Source organism: Balearica regulorum, chromosome 4 (genome assembly GCF_011004875.1).
Source record: "Balearica regulorum gibbericeps isolate bBalReg1 chromosome 4, bBalReg1.pri, whole genome shotgun sequence".
Classification (NCBI taxonomy): domain Eukaryota; kingdom Metazoa; phylum Chordata; class Aves; order Gruiformes; family Gruidae; genus Balearica; species Balearica regulorum.
In genome coordinates, this window is record NC_046187.1 from 63899290 (window position 1) to 63919220 (window position 19931).

The 19931-nt window shown below is 37.0% G+C and overlaps 1 protein-coding gene across 2 annotated transcripts in view; it reads right to left on the reverse strand.

Moving 5' to 3' along the window:
- SLIT2 (slit guidance ligand 2) overlaps nt 1-19931 on the reverse strand; it is a 268071-nt gene that overhangs the window by 106363 nt on the left and 141777 nt on the right. For both annotated transcript variants that reach the window (XM_075752405.1, XM_075752404.1), the window contains exon 5: nt 5349-5420. In XM_075752405.1, the coding sequence (XP_075608520.1) occupies nt 5349-5420 (72 nt within the window). The remainder of the gene's footprint in view (nt 1-5348; nt 5421-19931) is intronic.

The window sequence follows — 19931 nt, forward strand, 5'->3', positions numbered from 1 at the left end:
TTTTTGACTTTAATAACAATCTTAAGCATACACTGAATACATTTCACTAACATCCTGTGAAAATCCTTCTTGACGTATACCTGAAATGCAGGTGGCTGAACAGAGCAGTAGTTGAATTAAGAACAAGCATGAGAAATATGCCAACTATAAATTATTAAAGCATGTCTTAGACAAGCAATGCATTTGGATTAGCACTTGTACAGATGAGCAGACAAATATACTTCCAGGTCCAGTGGAATTTTGTCCTTGATCTGAGAAGAAATCAGTAACTAGAACATCTTCAGCAGGACTCTGTGGTTTTCAACTACTAATAAAATTGAACTTCAAAAAAATATCCAGTCGTAGCCAACGATGATTAATACAAAATTCAGTTATGCCTTTAGTGGCAATGACAGTTTTAAATCTTTCACAATAGGCATAAATGAGGCATCAGGGCAACACCAAGTAATATTAGTCAAGGTTTTGGACAAAATTAGTGTAATGGGAAGGACTTCGAGTGGATGCTGGTGTCTTGTCTCTCTCTCCACAAACTCTCCATTTTCCCAGCCAATTTAATCTGTGAAGCTACTACATGGCCCTGCAGCCTTTATCCTTGGGGTGGCTGCTACAGTGTCCCCAACTTGCTGGGGAAAAATGGAACTGAATGAACACAAAGGCACCAAAGAGGAGTGTAGTCTGAAGTAAGGCCATACCATGACAAGAAAAACAGGGCACAAGATATTTGCAAGAGATATTATGAAAATGTTCCTTCATATTTTTGGGATCATTTGATGTTGCACATATTTAGCATCACAAGTCTGGCATGATGTTGCTGTATTCTTTTCCATCCTCTGCCAAACATTGATTACACAGCAGAAGATGAAGTTGGAACCTTAGAAAATTTTATATACTTCAAACAGAAATGTCGTAATATAATTTTATCAAAATCATCAGAGCAGGAGCCAAAATCTACTTCTGAAAAACTGAGCATAGCACTATTGTTCTTTCAGTGGTTTTTCACATTTGTTTACTTTTTAATCCCAGTTATTTTTCTTCATAGTAACTGGGTTCAAGAAACAACTCATACAAATTTATAAGCTGGGCAGCTAAAGAATTTTCTTACGACGTTAAATACAAATAAAATTCCTGAGGTTGGGGAGATTTTAAGCATCTTTCATACCCTTGTAAGTACTGTATCACCAGGGAGGGTTGTGAAACCATCATTAACATGTATATTAAAAAAAAAATCTGTGTTTAATTTCCAATTTATATGATAATTTCTGTTTATTTTAAAAAAACAGTGGGCGCCACTGTGTTCTCTGAAGAACCCAACTTCTTGGTGTATATTTTTCTCATTGAAAAAGTAACAAGTTAGAAGTAACTTTCAGAATTGTATTTCCAGAATTTGCACCCTAATTTCTGTCAAGTCACAGATCAGGAGCTATATTAAAAGTAGATTATTCTTCAAGTCATTCCCCTTGAACAAGAAAATCGAGGCTTTGAGACAGAGCAGCTAGGTTTTTTCCTACATTTGAACTGCCAAAATACTGGACACTAGGCTTCCAGTCTGGGGAACCTGTACAAAATAAGCATCCCTCATTTTTTCATTACTTTTGAAGAACTTGATTCATTACCAACAACTGGGCTGTATTGGTAAGAGTGAAGCCAGGATGCTTTTTCCGGCATTTGTGAGATGACATTCGAGTTGTGCATCCAGTCTCAGCCTTCCCAGTAGAAGACACACACTGGCATGCTGGGCTAAGTCCAACCAGGGCCACCAAGATGGGAGGGCTGGAGTAGGTGACATTTGGGGACGGTCTGCAAGAACTGCATTTGTTCAGCCTTAAGAAGAGAGGGTGAAGGGGGATCTTCTTGCAGCCTATAGCTGCCTAAAGGCAGGGTATAGACAGAACCAGACTCTTCTAAGACAAGAGACAAGAAACAAGTTGGAATATGGGAAATTCCATTTAGATATACAGTAGGTTTGTGGGGCCTGATGTTTTTTGAGGTTTTTTTGTTCTTTTTACTATAAGGGTGTAGCAGGTTGCCCAGGTTGTCAATTCTCATAATAGCTTGCCCATTTTGCTTTTATATTCTACAGAATGTATACTGTGAACATTATTATGAAGATGGCCAGAAAGGAAATGTCATGGCCACATTTTATGGAAACTAGACAGCTGCTTCTGAGAAACATCACGATGACTCTACAGCTAACATATTAGCAGGAAATCATAAAGCTCATAGTGGTATCATCAACATTAAAGGAAGCAATTTCTTTCAGATAATCTGAGTTAACATCTAATTTGCTTTGGTCTGCAAAGACTAGAAGAACTTACAATAAAATGTTTTCCAAAATATTCCAACTCCTGATTTGGATGGGGAAGTATTTACGGGGAGTGAGAGACTGGTGAGTATCTGAGTCTCCATTCAGGAACATAAAATATGTAATCAGCTAAAGATCTGTGAGATTTGTTAACTGCCTTTGAAACAGCTTATTAAAGCTACTGTATGGGATGGTTATCAATCATTGCATTTAAAAAAAGTATCTGTAATTTATATTGAAATTGATGTAATTCATGTTGTTACACAAAGCAAATCTTGAATTTACAACATGTTCTAATACGGGTTTCTTTAGTCTTTGTACCTTCACCTATCTCTTCCATAAGTTTGGTTAACATCTTTAACGTTATGCTCAACTAACTGGGCAATTACTGAAGAAATGCTGAAATTAGAACAAATATTGAATTGTTTATGACAGTTCTCCATAAGTATATACAAATATTTGGTTCCTGAACCTTACGTTAATCACCCAATATATGCTAAATTCCTTCATAGAATCATTTTGGTTGGAAACAACCTTTACGATCATTGAGTACATGTCCCTAAGTGCCACATCTACACATCTTAAATTCCTCCAGGGATGGTGACTCAACCAGTTCCAATGATTGACAACGTTTCGGTGAAGATATTTTTTATAATATCCAATCTAAGCCTCCTCTGGCACAACTTGAGGGAATTTCTCTTGTCCTATATCACTTGTTACTTGGGAGAAAAGACAGGCACTCACCTGGCTACAACCCCCTTTCAGGTAGTTCACTGTTTCCTTTGTTTATGAAGTGATGCTTCCTATACCTATCACTTATCGAATGTCTCCTTAAGTTTCTTAAACAATGAAATAAAAATAGCAAAATTCTTGCCATCACCCTACTCTAAGTGTAATGTCCACGGCTAGATGAAAGGCTAGGGTTCAGATCTTCTTGCCTAAGCTTCTGGAAAGGCATAACTGTCTTATCTAGTTAGATAAATGCTGTGCTAGAATGCACCCAACTCACTCCCTGACCTCACCCGTCATTCTGAAACTCACATCTATACCTCAGACAATATAAGGTGCTCTTCCTTATAGGAACTTAGGTAGCATTTACAAGACAGAGAAATGTATTTCTTAGTACTTTCAATTGTACCATGGTCATAAAGATTTCAGATTATGGGTTTGGTGGGTTTTTTCCCCCTTTTTTCTTCCCTGGTACCACCAATAAAGGAGATATCTGTAGCATTTATGCTATCACAATAGACTATATGACACAGATGCGATTTGGACTTCGTGGCAATGCTATGGCCTTTATGAAGGTTTTTTTTTTTTTAAATTATCTCCCAAAAGAGAAAGGCTTTAAAGGGTGGATCTACCACTTTATGCAAGTTTTAGACATAATTCAATCCTCATCTTGAAAACAGACAAAGATATAAATATTATCTTAGCTAAAGATTAGAACCCTAATTCAGTTTCTGACTTGAGCTATCTCATAATATATAAGTATACTTATTACATTCTAAAATACTGCCCTGCCACTAGAAAATTCTCAGTGATGCTGTTATTTTTACTAACAAAGTTCCTTTCTGTAGCTGTATCAATTTTCAAATATAAAAGATCAAGCAGAAAAATGCAGGCTTCTACTTGTAGCCAAGCCTCTTGTAGACCATGAACAATGATGGGACCAGATCTGAATAGAAACTCATAAAACATCAATTAAACAAAGTAACAAAGCTACTTTGAGAAGTTCTTGCATGTTTTTTGAAAATAATAGATTTGAACATAATAGTTTTTCCACAGAGTTGTGGTAGGATTTCACTGTGGGGAAGAACCTTATCACAAACAAAAAGAAAAACAACCCAACCAAAATTTATAAATATCATAGCAAGCAGGCCAAACTCTTGAGCATTCTGCTAAATCTTTGAAAAAACATCCTGCTGACTGGTTTCTGTGCAGTGCTGCGGGCAGCAGAATGAAGCAGAGTCCATCAGAGGAAGACAGAACAGCAAAGGGCTTCCTGTCCCGTCTCTTCATACTGGGGGTACATCACCTCGTCCCCTTCGTAATCACAGAGCACTCCGGTTTCAAAGTAGTATAACTAGAGAGTTCATCTTTCTTTTAACACTGGCAACTTCAACTAATAGAAAATATTTCACTAGAAATTACAGGAAAACCTCATATATTGGCCTAATATTTCCCCATTTTTATTGATGCCACATAAGACAGCAATTATATTTTTTCACAGCTGCTGGCAGCTTCATAGTCCTTCTGGACGTCACTAGAGTATGCCTTCTGTCTTTGTTGGTTGTTTGTAAGTAAGTGATGAGTCCTCAGCTTACAGGAGGGGTTATAGCTTTTGAGTGCATGACCTAACACTTTCTACAATACAAATTCATCACAGTCTTCAAGCTGTTCAGCTCTTTCAGTCAACTAAACTGATCTACCACTCCAAAAAGAAAGTCAAAAAGTCACTGTTTTCCTTTGTCTTGAAACTCACATATTTCCACATTTAGAAGCCATAAGAATTCAAAACCTGCCCATGAACTTCAGGGTCACTCTCTCCAGGAAAGTGAGTATCTATCTTTTAGAAAAGACTTATTTTACCACAGAAGAAAAATGCGTAAGTAAAGTACTCACACAAGTACAAAAGTATATGCCAGCAAAACTAGATAATAGCATGATTTTTCTTTCTTTTATATAAGCAAACAAAAGGCAAACTCTTAGACCCAAGGCAAATTATTTTTTCCACATGAAACAACAAAATGTTTAAAATAGCTTGACATTCAAATATTAAACTCAAGTTAACATACACAAATAGTTATAATGCCTTGTTGTATTCAACTCCATTTCAATGTTTTAGATTTCATATAGGGCAATTTTAGGATGCTTAAGATACGTTAAAAGTATTTTGCCAAAACAAATTGTAAGTGTTGATTTTATGCAGAGATTCCTTAAGCAGCTATAAAAGCGCTTAGGAAAAAGATACCCGATACAACAAAAGGACACTGTATTGACAAAGCACTGTCATCAGAATATATACAAGGAGGAGGAAAATACTTACAGATTTTTTATGTCTACTGCTCCTCGGAATGCCTTCCTTGGTATTGCTTGAATCTGATTTTCACTAAGATCACTAAGGAAAAAAAAAAAATTAAATTAAACTTAAAATCTGCCATATATATTTCTTTCTGTGTATAACAAAAAGAACGTATAAGAAAATCATTTCAGCCGTTACAACTCAGTCAATGTTTCCAATGAAACTTATTTTATTACCTTAACCTTTTTGTAACTGAAGAAAAAGCAGCAGCAATAATAGTCTAATTAGTTTATCTGTGTTGCACTAAGTAGCTCCTTTAACAAAACAATATATATATGCCAAACAAAAAGCTGAAGCATTACATAATTTAAGAATGAGGGTCAAACTGATTTAATTTTTAACTGATTGATTTCACTTTTCAGCCCATTCCAAACCCATGACATCAAATGTTTGATAGTATTTTCAGCTTTATGCAAGGAAGACTGAAAACCAGAAAAAAGAACAAGTAGTGAGCTGTTGAGAAACAACTATCAAGCTGTGTAATATCGAAGATTAATGTATTTCTGAATTTTGTTTCAGAGTGACAAGCACCATATATTTTAAAAGAAGGCATTAAAAACCATCCTGCAGCAGATATCTAATGCTCCTCCCCAAAATCTCTGCATGACCAGCTGTACCAGGCTATCTGAAACTACAGTAGTATTTTTTGCTATTAATATAAATAACAGACCTTTTTCTGAAATTTAGAAATATTTTTGGCCCTCAAAGTTCCATATTGGAAATAAAATCCAGAGAACTGAGGTAAAGCCAGTAGCAGAGGAGGCAGGAAAAAAAAAAAAAAAAAAGAAAAAAAGAAAACAAAACCTAACTAGAATCCAGGGCTTTTCATTTATCCTATACGCTGTTAACGAGTAATGCAGTGCAATAGGAGATGCATTCAATATATTAAAGTCGTTATTGCTATATCTACACCATGTGCAGTTTGGAGGTTTCACTTCAGACAACAGTTTGCTACTCTGGACCAAACATTCCTACCATGCGCATGGGTCACAATTGTCTGAAGGCCTTCAAAGGGACCTATCTACCTTGAGGTCTTAAAATTATGTCAGACCTTCTTTTTCTCTGCCTTCAGAGATGCATCTATCTATAGACAATATGGAGAACACAAGAAATTAAGTGAAGAGGCTTGCTTGCATCTGAATAAAATTTAGAAACAAATCAGATGCATATAGGCTGTCTCCAGACTAGGATTTTCAGCCCGTTTGCAAAGTAGTTTTGTTGTGGCTAACTAGATTTCATTTTGCTAAAACCAAATCAGGAGCTTCACTCCAAAACCATATCAAATGCAATCCAGTCCCTAACAGGAGATCTACAGTTTCGCAATGTTTTAGAGACATCTTTTAGATGACCTTTCAAGAGACAGCTTTTAGGAGAAACATTGCAAAATGGTGCATGGAAATAAGAGATCTAGCTCAGATGAAGTGAATAAGCAAGAATCATTTAGTTGATTAGACATAAACAGTCATGCTTTTGACATATTCTTTCTCTAAAATGTAATCTAGCATGAGCTCATATTTCCAGTTATTAGTAATCACTCATGAAGATCTCTTTCAGATTTATGAACTTAAAAAAAATAATTTGAGGACTTTATAAAACCCCACACTGCCCAATTTTAACAAAATTTGTATCAATATAATTCTTTTCCAAATAATTTTACAGATATTGACAGCAACTTTGTTTTATCCAATTCATTGTTAATTTACAGAAAATCACATTCTGTTTACTTAATCTTTCATCGTTCGTGCATCTAACTGCACTGCAATATCTCGCAAAGTATATTTAAAACTAGACCAAATTTTACTATTATTAACCGTGTGTGAAAAAAGAGAATCTGTGAGCTGTGATTTAATTTTCAAGCCACCTAAGTAATCTTGAAATGGGATATGACTGCACTGCTCTGACAATAAATTCAGTGGCAATGAATGAAAGAGCAGCCTTCAGCATTTGTTACGGTAACATGATTTAACTGCCTACTTTCAAAAAAATTCCATTATAAGTCTAAACAGCAAATATATATATTTTCACTTCTGTTTAATTGACTAATACATTTTACCCACACAAAAACTATGTGTAAAGTGGTTAAGTTAGCAGTAGTGATTTGTATCATGATCAATGATTAGTTTATAATACAGATATATGTATATATCTATGTAAACCATTGCCATACTCATAAATATATACTGCAGGAGGTAACGGGTAATGGTGCATTACGCTTTTTAGGACAGTTAATAGAGTGTCATCATTCACCATTTTATTTAATTAAAAAAGTGGAAGATGATCAAGACTGAGACAATATGTAAAATATTTTTTTAAATCTAATAAAAATATCAATGGTCAAAATCTTTCTTTCCTTGACTAAATGTAAATCTTAGCACAAATGCAGGGACTTACAAGTAACGGTTATTGAGGCAGGTTCCTCAATAAACAATACGCTGAGGCTGTATGTATGCATATGTACATCTGCATGTATGCATGTGCAAAAGACAGCAGACTAACTAATCGCATGCTAGATTTACCGCTGGGTCTGCACAGTCAACACCATTGCCACATAGCACAGGCTCATGCAGACTAACATACAGTGTTCCCTGCTAATTTTAGCACATTTGAAATGTAAACTACTTGATTGCAAAGGTTCCCAACCTTGCTGCGCAAGGCACTGTTTAAAGCATCCCTCTAAACGTGGAGAGCTAAGTAAGGTTGGCAAATGTCATTTTCCAAGAGAAATGTTTTTGCAATGCATCTGCTGGTTTATGAAACTTTCTTGGAACAGTTTACGAAACAAAAGTGTAAGTTATTCATTAACTTCTTCACTGCAAAATTCTACCTCTCTCATAAAAAATATGATTTTCAACACAGTTTACGCCTACTTATAGCAGGAAAGGTTTTAGTAATTATTTATTGATTGCTTCAAGTTTTCATCTGCTCGGTCTAAGAAGGTTTTCTTATAAAAACCTTGAGAGGTTTAAACAAACATCGAAGTTTTTCTTCTCGCATATATTACACCTACATTTCACACTGCAGACCTAGGACTCAGTAAGAAGTTGCTGTGTGGTCTTTTTTTACGTTTTAACTCATTCCACTGCAATTCTTAGATTGTTCACAAAAAAGAATGTCACAAGCAGCACAGGGTGCACTCTGACTGTCTGGGGAAATGGGGCAAAAATCTGTTGTGTAGATAAAACCAGACAATTTTGCAGCCATTATGTTACATTGATTTGACTTTGCAGCTTATATTCTGCAGTGAAGAAAGGTGCAAAACGGCTTTTCAGCCTGATGGTCATTGTTTTCCGCACTAATAACTATGTGAACTTCACCTCCCATTTCAAAAAGAGGCAGCGTTTGAATCTGAGTATAATTTATGATGGCACTTGGTACCCCTAAAATGAAAGAGGCTTTAAGCCTTTCAGTAAAATTTAAGCCACCAAACAACAGAACATACTACTTTTACAAGAACAAATCTGTATTTTTGAAAGAAAAGACATGAGTCTGTCTTCACCATTTGAAACCAGAAATCTGACCAAGATACTTTCATTGGAAGAAATTATTCTCCATTATTATTACAGCCCAAGACCTTATATCAAAATCTAGTGTATATACCTCTGGAAGGGGAGAATTGAATCAAAAATGTTCTGTATACAGCTGGAGTGAAAAAGTCAAGACTATCCTACAGATTTTTTTTTTTTTAAATAAAGCACTATGGTCTAGTAAGATGTTTTGATGAATTCATCTTTACATAGATTCTAGTTGTCCTACAGGCCTCTCTCAACTAAATTGTTCTTGACTCTACTACATCATTCCAAATTATTAAGTGGAGTGCCTTAGACATTGACCCTTCAAGAATATTCCTTAGAGCAACTTTGTGGGCTTCGTTCACTCCATTCAGTGGCCAGCAGAGCACCTTCACCCAGTGGGCCTCCAGCGCACCTCCCTGCTCGTACGTTACCGAACCAGGGCTCGGGGCCAGAGCTGCCATGTATAACTGCAGTGTCAACCCCATTTTCTCAAAAGCAAAACAAGAAAACCAAATCCATATACCAGCCAAAGCAGAATCTCACTCTAACTGAAGATGCACAGAGAAGAATGCACAAAGATTTCTGGGTTTTTTTCCCCAACTACAGTGGTTCTTTGAAAAACTTGCATACATTTTTTTTCTCCCACAGAAGGTCGGGTATGCGTTTCTAAATCAGTATGTTGCACCTAAATAAATTTTTTTCAGATAACATAGTCTATCCAAGTATTGAAACTCAGCAATAAAAGCAGAAAATACAACAGCATCTCTAAGATCCATGATCAAGTAAGTCCTCGAATTATCGTGCTTACATAAAATATAATTTATTTTTAAATAAACTGGGACAAGGTAGTTTATACGCAATGTATACTGGTAATCACATATGCTTCAGATTTTAAACTAATTTCCAAAGATTAAGGATTTAATTCTGATATTTTCAATGACACCACAGTAGAACTTGTTTAATTTTAAATTATGCCTGAAAGAATATAAATTTATGTATTTCAAAACCCGATGAAATAGGAAAAAAATTAATTAAAAAAATAATCAAACCTCTCACCCCACCCTCCCCCCAAAAACCAGCTTAATTTTATGTATTCAGTTAATTTTTTTTTTTGCTCCAGAATACATTAGTAATCATAATGCATTATGCTTTGTGGAAATAGCAGAAAGACCTTGCCAAAACCTTGCTACTACTGAATCCTTCCTAAGAACAGGATGGAAATGGTACATTTCTATTTATCGTATTTACTGGTTAGTAGATAGAAGTGTATTAGGAAAAAACCACAATCTAGAATCTTGCTAACATTTAAAATTCTTACCAATATAATATAATAACCTATTCCCACAGAAAACCTCAAAAACTTATATATGCTGTTGCTTTTCTATCTGAGGATAAAGCCCTCAGATAACCTGATATTAGTGAGCCTGATAGAGTGCTTCAGCTCTTAAAAAATGCAGACAGTACTGCATTGCAGCTATTTTATTACTCACCATGTATGGTTCCCAGTTGAATATCCCATTTACCCTTAAAAGGAGTGCTAAATTTTTAATTATATAAATTGAAACACCACATATAATATCTATATCATACGTTGTTAAGGCTGTATCACAGTTTTCTTGTGTGGCTAAAACCATTGTTCGTTCTGAAACAATAAATCTTTTGAAGATGGCAAACCTGCTTGTAAATTTAATTACTTGTAATTTTATTTTCCTCTATGGTTTAACCTCCCTCTGTGTCTGACCAGCGATATCATAAATCTATACTGCCACTCTATACTTTGTAAAATACTGAGTACTGGAAATGAGTAATGTGTCCTGATTTTTAAAGGAAAAGGCAGAAGTACTGAGTCAAACTAAGTATTGAAAGCTTAGCAGTCTATCTACGCCAGTTCATAAAAACAGCTCAAAAGGTGACTATTCCATGATCAGCATCATTAATAATTATTTAAATATATCTGACATGAATAAAGTAAGCCTTGCTTAGTACTCCTCTCTTACTGGAAAACTGTAATGTTAACATTAGCTAACTATATTTTGCATTTCATACCCCATGCCCATACAAGGTGGCAAACTATCATAGATAATGAGACTACAGGGCATTCAAAGAAATAAACAGAATGATAATTTCTTTAAATTATTTGACTGAAAATCTAATATATGACTTTGGACATGGGGATTTTTACCTGGAATACAAAGGTGGGCACAAAATATATACACATTTTAGAGTAGGATAGTTCAGTTGGAAGGGACCTACAATGATCATCCAGTCCAATCAGATGACTTTGGTGGAACAAGTAACAGCTTCTTTTTATGAATATAAGTATGAATTAGATATTTATCCCAAAATAATAAAACTGACTAAACAATTCATTTATGAATATCAAATGGTCCTCTCCTTTTCAGCTGTTTTCACTATGATTTGCTTTTTCTTCAGTACTATTCAGTGTCCCTACAACACATGTGTATCTGAGTACACCTTAAAAAATACAGAAATTTATGTGGCAGGAGAAGACAGACACTACTCATTCATTAAGGAGCTCTTTGCAGGGAAAGCCTGTGAAACGTGCTCCGGCACAGGCTACTTGCTGGATTCTGAACTTCATCAGGGTGCCTACGAGGTCTTGCATGGCGCAGGACTCTTCTCCAGCCACAGTCACCTTAACCAGGCATGCCATCGAAAACCTCCAACCTATTCCAGAGCAACACCTCGGTTTGCAAGAATTGTTATGTATTCCCCTGGCTTTGACATTATGGAAAATGAATTACTGTGCCTCACTGGGAGGCAGTGCAGACACCAGCAGTAAAACCTGAGCTCCTGGAAGGTGAGAACATGCTGCAATGTGACAGCATAAGAGAAGTGAGCCATGGCCCCAAGCTTCAACTGTGTCTTGATATGTCTCGATAGAAGGATGGAAAGAGATTATTTCATTTTATCATTAACACTGTCAGCTACCTCTGTTTACAAAAGCTGCTGTAGCAGTGGGCTTTCCAAAGCAAAGAGGACAGACTGAAATGGCAAAGTAGTTTGTTGGTTTTTTTTATTTTGCTGGATCTCTGATTTGGATTTCACTCCTAAAATGCCAGACAGTTTTCCACTTTCTAAATCTGAAGAATAAATATGGATTTCTACTCCGTATTAAGCAGTTTGCATTATCATGGCAAACTTTTGATCAGATTTTTTTTATTGCTCATGAACCTTCATTTACCATCACACAACCATACTCATAAGTTGCAAAGTTGTAGTATGACTACTTAATCTAAGGTATTTTCTGAATGCTAGAGAGACACGCTTTGGCAAACACTAGTTTTATTGTATTAGGATAAGGTACGTAAGCATGAAAATTATTTTCAGAACTATGTAATGAGAATCAAACCAAAGTACAAAGTCTTCAAGAAGATGCTACTGAACTATTACATTATGGTGTAAATATAGGGAGAGTATCCTGGACAGATAGTTCCTCTAAAATTAATAGCTCAGGTGAACTGAATCTATTGAAGCATATTTGGAATTCCATCATTGTAGAAATATATCCCATTGTAGCATTAGCTTACTAAACAAACATGGAAGTTTTAATCTATAACAGAACAAGTTTTTATCCCATGTTCAGCAAATTTATTAAAATATGCAAACAAGTAAGTACCTTTCCCATTAGTGAAATGAGGCTTATCCAGTTAATTGTTACAATACTGACATGTGTTTGGCTTTATAGTTACTGTATAACAAGTTACAGTACTGCATCACTTATTTATCAAAATAATCTTATACCCAAATGGTTTCTCATGTCCTTTTAGCAAGGTGTACCTTTCTGGCAGATCTACGGAGCAATTGAGACAGACAGAATAAGGAAATGTCTAAAATATATATACTTGACAACTCAGTCTAAACTCGTGTTCGGAACAAAAAAAAACCCCCAAAACCAAACCAAACCCAAGAACTCTGCTGTACCATTATTCTTTGACTATGAAATAAACAATTTAGCCTCCTATTAACTTCAATGCTTTTTTTTTCCTGTTCCACAGTGAAACATCCAATGCAGCTATTCCTCTTCAAATGAAGATACAAAAGGAGTCCATTACTATCAGCAGTGGCCGATATGTCTCTAGAAACATATTTATCTCCTTGTGGAGATCAAAAATATGAATCATAAATTCTAGCATTCATTCTATAAATCACTATTGCTGGTCATGTCATCATTCCAACCTGATTCCCATAAGAGGAAAAAAATTTCATGTTGGAGAAAGGTACTATTAACCTCCTTTTAGAGATGGACAACCTAAGATAGTATATGTGAGCAGCAGTATGTATCAACATCATGCTGAAAAGCACAAAGCAAATGAGAAAAATTTAGATCACAGAATTGCAGAATCTCTCTGCATCACTAATGTCCATTTCCTCTGTTGACTCCCTAGAGATTCAGATGCTGTACACAGTAGACGTGTAATCTATTCCCACACTAAAGCAGGACCACTCCCTATGCCACGGTGTGCTACATTGTGCAAATGAATATTTCATATTTCACATCATAGGGCAATCACCACTGCAATATCGATGAATGATGTGAGTCATAGCAATTTCTATGGTAAGGAATGAATCTTACGCTTTTCTAAGAATATTCAGATTAAATTTCTCTGCTCACTTTCATGTCTCAGTTTTTAATGATACCACTTTTAATGATACAGAACCATAGAATCGTTTAGGTTGGGAAAAGACCTTTAAGATCAAATCCAACCATTAACCTAACACTGCCACGTCCACCACTAAACCACATCGCTAAGCACCACATCTACATGTCTTTTAAATACCTCCAGGGATGGTGACTCAACCACTTCCCTGGGCAGCCTTGACAACCCTTTCACAGTGAAGAATTTTTTCCTAACATTCAATCTAAAGCTCCCCTGGGTGCCATCTCCTCTTGCCCTAATCACTTGTTACTTGGGAGAAGAGACCAACACCCACCTGGCTACAACCTCCTTTCAGGTAGCTGTAGAGAACAAGAAGGTCTCCCCTCAGCCTCCTTTTCTCCAGACTAAACAGCCACAGTTCCCTCAGCTGCTCCTCACAAGACTTGTGCTCTAGACCATTCGCCAGCTTTGTTGCCCTTCTTTGGACACGCTCCAGCACCTCAATGTCTTTCTTGTAGTGAGCGGCCCAAAACTGAACACAGTCCTTGAGGTGCAGCCTCACCAGTGCCGAGTACAGGGGACGATCTCTTCCCTAGTCCTGCTGGCCACACTGTTTCTGATACAAGCCAAGATGCTATTGCCCTTCTTGGCCACCTGGGCACACTGCTGGCTCATGTTCAGCCAGTTGTCGACAACCAACCTCAGGTCCTTTTCCACCAGGCAGCTTTCCAGCCACTCTTCCCCAAGCCTGTAGCATTGCATGGGGTTGTTGTGACCCAAGGGCAGGACCCGGCACGGAGCCTTGTTGAACCTCACACAACTGGGCTTGGCCCATCGATCCAGCCTGTCCAGATCCCTCTGCAGAGTATTCCTGCCCTCAAGCAGATCAACACTGTTGCACAACTTGGTGTCATCTGCAAACTTACTGAGGGTGCACTCCATCCCCTTGTCCAGATCATTGATAAAGATATGAAGGAGAACTGGCCCCAGTACTGAGCCCTGGGGAACACCACTTGTGACCCACCAAAACCTGGATTTAACTCCATTTATCACAACTCTTTGGGCCCAGCCATCCAGCCAGATTTTCACCCAGCTAATATTATGCCCATCCAAGCCATGAGCAGGCAGTTTCTCCAGGAGAATGCTTTGGGAAATAGTATCAAAGGCATTACTAAAACCTAGGTAGACAACATCCACAGCCTTTCCCTCATCCACTAAGCAGATCACTTTGTCAGAGAAGGAGATCAAGTTAGTCAAGCAAGACCTGCCTTTCATAAACCCATGCTGACTGGGCCTGATCACCTGGTTGTCTTGTATGTGTGATGGCATTCAAGATGATGTGCTCCATAACCTTCCTGGCACTGACAGACAGTCAGACTGACAGGCCTGTAGCTCCCTGGATCCTCCTTCTGGCCCTTCTTGTAGATGGGCGTCACACTGGCTAACCTTCAGTCAACTGGGACCTCCCCGGTTAGGCAGGACTGCTGATAAATGATGGGAAGTGGCTTGATGAGCACTTCCGCCAGCTCTCTCAGTCCTCTTGGTCAACATCCGGCCCCATAGACTTGTGTGTGTCAAAGTGGTGTAAGCAGGTAGCTAACCATTTCCCCTTGGATTATAGGGGCTTCATTTTGTTCGCTGTCCCTATCTTCCAGCTCAGGGGGCTGAGTACCTGGAGAACAGCTGGTCTTACTATGAAAGACTGAGGCAAAAGCAGCATTAAGTACCTCAGCCTTCTCCTCATTTTTTGTCACTACGTTTCCACCCACATCCAATAAAGGATGGAGGTTCTCCTTAGTCTTCCTTTTGTTGCTAATGTGTTTATAGAAATATTTTTTATTGTCTTTCACAGCAGTAGCCAGATTAAGTTCTAGCTGGTCTTTGACCCTTCTAATTTTCTCCCTGTATAACCTCACAACATCCTTGTAGTCCTCCTGAGTGGCCTGCCCCTTCCTCCAAAGGTCATAAAGTTTCCTTTTTTTCCCTGAGTTCCAGCCAAGGCTCTCTGTTCAGCTGAAGTTTCTTTCATTCTTAATGCTTCAGGGTTTTTAACCATTATCTGTTTATAAATTTATAACTGAATGGAAATGTACTTATTAGAGCAATTAGTATATTATTATTTGCAATAAGCAGTAGACTTTTTTTTTAATCCATTTTATCTATTTCTTTATTAAAGCAGAGTTGCAGATCATTTATACATACTGTATAGAATATATACAACAAAAGAGAAAAATTAATGAACTACACAACAGGAGTGCTGGTAGTCTGATAATATCCAGAGTTTATCTGTACCTTCAATCTTAACATTTAGGATAAGTCATCAAAAATCTACATGATGACAATCTCTGCTCATCTTTTTCTGTGTGAGAAACAGCCTGACTCTTCATACTTATCCAGTACCATAAATATTGACTTGTTTATAATTCTGAGTATTAGCAAATGGTAATTTCTACAGAATTAAAATAGCACAGAGTGCAAGTACAAGGCCTGTCTTACTTTTTAGTAGGATCACATTTTCGGTTTGGAATAAGCCAAAACCTTCAATCTCAGTCTTGGCATTAAAGTTAATCTGTGGGCCACAAAATCAATTCTACTGCACAGTACCTCCAAAAGTGCACTTAAATCAATTTGTATACTCTGGTACCATTTGAAAATAATTGCTTAAGGAGCTTCACCATTTATTCTTTATTGTGCTAGAGCGTCCTAGTGTGGCAAATGCTAATTGTGAAATAAAATAGGAGTATTAGGACCACACATGTATTTTACTGGAGTCTTAGAAATTATTTTTGAAAGGGAAAGCAGTCTTTATTAGTGTGTTCCACTAAATTAATATGTAATTCTCTTTTGTTTAGGACTACAAAAAAAAGAAGGAAAAAAAGAGGAAATAATTACACGTTGTAGCTCCTAAAGAGAAAAGGACCACCCACAATTTCAAGGACAGAGAATTGCATACTACTACAAATTTGGCTTCAATGTGATTCTTTTGATAGAAAAAGACCCATGAAAGAAAAACTTGAAGCTCTTACGAACACCCTCGCCCCCTCAAAGAAAAACTTGCCAATTGTTTATGCCCCATAGAGTCTCAAATTGGTCAAGCTGAAGGAAGGTACTGAGCAACATTTACTAACTGCTGCTTGTCATGCATTTCTAATGGCAGTACCATTCCCCTAACAATGCCGAGACAGCAGCACAGCTGTGAAGTGTGAGGGTATTGTTGACATACAGCCCTACTGCGGGTTTGCAGAGTGGGAGATGACTTTTAGCCATATGCATGTAGATCTTCAATTTAATGTTTCAAAAATGATACCTTAGTCCAGCCAATAACTTGTAAAGCATATATGGGTTTTGTTCATGCATTTTTCCTTCCTCCTTTCTATTTAACCAGGTTGGAATTGAACGCAAAATAGAAAAATAACTTTAACTTTTATATGTTATTATTTCACACAAGGCCACAAAAGACCATTTCTTTATAAGGAAAGAGTGACGATTCTGCTATTTTAATTCCACCAGTCTCTGATAGATGATTTGGCGATTAATTTTTAATCAACTATTACACTTGATAGACTTGAAAATGCACTACAGGTTAAGGACTTAAAAAGGATAAAGCAAGATGCTGCCAGGTAACTTTCACTTCTTCTGGTACGTTACACACTCAGCATATGCATGGCTGAAACATCCATTTGGCTTGGTTTGAGGATCCGCCTACATTAAGAATAGATGAGATGGCATACTTAATTTTCCAAAAGACCTCTTCAACAGTATCTGAAAAATCTATCACTACTTTTCCCTGTAACAAAACTTCTTTTTTTAGCAGGAGTTTGCAGCTGTCAACATGTCTTTAATATTTAATATTGTTTCACCTGCTTTTGAATTGAAACTGTAAGCACTTTTAGGAACTGATTGAAAGGTTGTCTGGTATGTTGTCTAGTTTCACTACACAGTCTATAACCCTGTATACTCTCTTCTGAAATATCACTCAGCAAACCATGGTAATTCCACTCTTTGTTCAAAATGGAGCAGAGCTGATTCCTGATCCAGCCACATTATGCATAACTGCTATTCCAATCCAGGCGAGTAATAATTACATCCCTGGACACAGACATTTTTCATCAAGTATAGGCCCAAAGTGTTAGTTTAATAATAAGTTGAGTACTCCAAGTGTTTCCTAACAGTAAAACTAACCTTGAGCATTTTGTCAAGGGACAGCCAAAATTTGGAGAGTAAACTAGAAATGATCTTGCAGATCATTAATGTTGAATGGCACTGTGCTCACTCTTCCTTCACTTGAGTCGAATGATGCAATTTGGGGATTGTCTCTTGAGACAGGCTGATTGCTTAACAAGACAGATTTATTGTACAGTCTTAGCTTTATACAATATGTGTGTAGTCACATAATGTATGTGAAGCACCGATGCTTCAGCCTTTAAGGCTGTTGCCTGTCTGTGCCAAAAAGTGCACTAAGAACAGCAAAAGAAACCAAAGCAAATTATAAAAGGATTACCATGGATGATTAAAAAAATTGACAACAGCTAAGCTACCATCATAATTACTGCTTATCAAGATGACCAATATTCTATCATTGTTTTCCTGGGCTTCACCCATCTGCTTATAACCATCTGTCATTTCTTTTACTGTATATTTTTCACAGAAACACTTTGTTTTACGCTGTGTTGGGTTTTTTTGGGTTTGTTTTTTTTTAATCTCTGTTTGTACAGTACCTACCACCATCGGGTTTCTGGCCAAAAAAGCTAGGAGTTTAAGCTGTTGTATAAGTAAACTAATAATGGAAAGGATGACAGAAACGTGCATTCATATCATCCTCCATTACTCTGATAATGAAATACATAATAGTAAGAACAAGCTCAATTATTTAGGTTAAGTAACCAGATATAGGTTTTTTGGACTGGATTTTTTGTTTATTCTGTCTTGTGTGTTGTGTATGTGCTGGTTAAAAAAGTCAATTAAAAGTTCTCAGAAGACAAGGTAAAATAAATTGTTGGGAAACTTCAGGGCAACTACTGATATGAACATTCAAGTATTCTGGAACTAAAACTTCTCATTGATCAGAATTAAATTAATTTAATACTCTAGAGCTGAGCATCTCAGAAGTCTCAAGCCTCCCAGCATTCTAGTTTCTGCTCAAGGGCTCCAGGCTTCTCTTCCTTCTTGAGCCTGCCTCCCATTTTCTGGCTTTTCAAGCCACTTCCCCAAAATTCCTTTCACCACAATCTCTTTCTTCTCAATGCCATGCAAAGAATCAGAATTTCAAGAGATGGCTTCCTGTTGTAAAAGGAACAGAGAAGATGGCAGAAGTAGTGCAGTTGGTCTATAAAACAACAGTGTATCCTAGCTGAACACAGGGGCCATTTAGAATTGAAAACCCTTGTAAAAATGCTGAAAATGTACATAAGCAATGAAAAGGAAACGGGCAGTTCCAGAATGAACTGATCACAACCAATTTCTTCATTAACAGCAATCTATAAAGAACAACCCAGGACAAAAACCTGGATCAGAGTACTCCCAAGTGTAAGAATGTGCAAAATCGCATTGCGTATTATAGCCCTGGCTGTCTGCTATTGCCACAATACCAGTACATAAATTACATTTAAATGGTCTAGGAAAACGCATCTACAAAATAATCCATGCAAAGTTGACTTTACTATTATTTAAAGAAAAGCTCAAATTGTATTTCTACTTCTGCCATATTTCTCTTTTTTTCCCCTCAAAGTTACAGAAAAGTTCAGCTGCTTGCACTAGCAATAATTTTCATCCAGACATTTCTTAAGCTTAAAGTCCACTCTCCAAAGCTCAGATTTTCTGTTCCAGGACTGCACTTTTCCACTGACACCATCAAAGAGTGGCTGCTTTTAATTGCACTTTAAAAACTCATCTCCCCTCCTTCCTTCAGACTTTTTTCCTCTATCTGTAGGTTTTCAAGTGTTTTTTCCAAATTGCTTCCATGCAAAATTCTTTCCGTTCAACTATTTTACAGACTTTTTTAAGGAGCTGATGGAACTTATGCTCAAGTAAATATCCAGAAAACCCTATTGAGAAGCCCTAATAATTAGGATAAAAAGTGATTGTGTGTGTGGTGTGGTGGGATGTTTTTGTTGTATGAGGGTTTTTTTTTGTTTGTTTGTTTGTTTTTTAATTTAGGAGGGGGGTTGTTTTGTTTTGCTGTTTGGGGGCACAAAGACAGTTGGATGGGATGCATATCAGTTATTGCAATCAAATGAGAGCGAGCATACCTAGGATGAATAAGGGTGACACTCTTGTGGTTAGCAAACAGATGACTTCAGGACAGAGAGGTTTAGGTAACCATACAGAAACTGCGGACAGTGATGGTAATGGGAAGAAAGAACTATTAAATGCACTTAACACCCCCCACCCCCAACAAACAATACGTAAGCTTC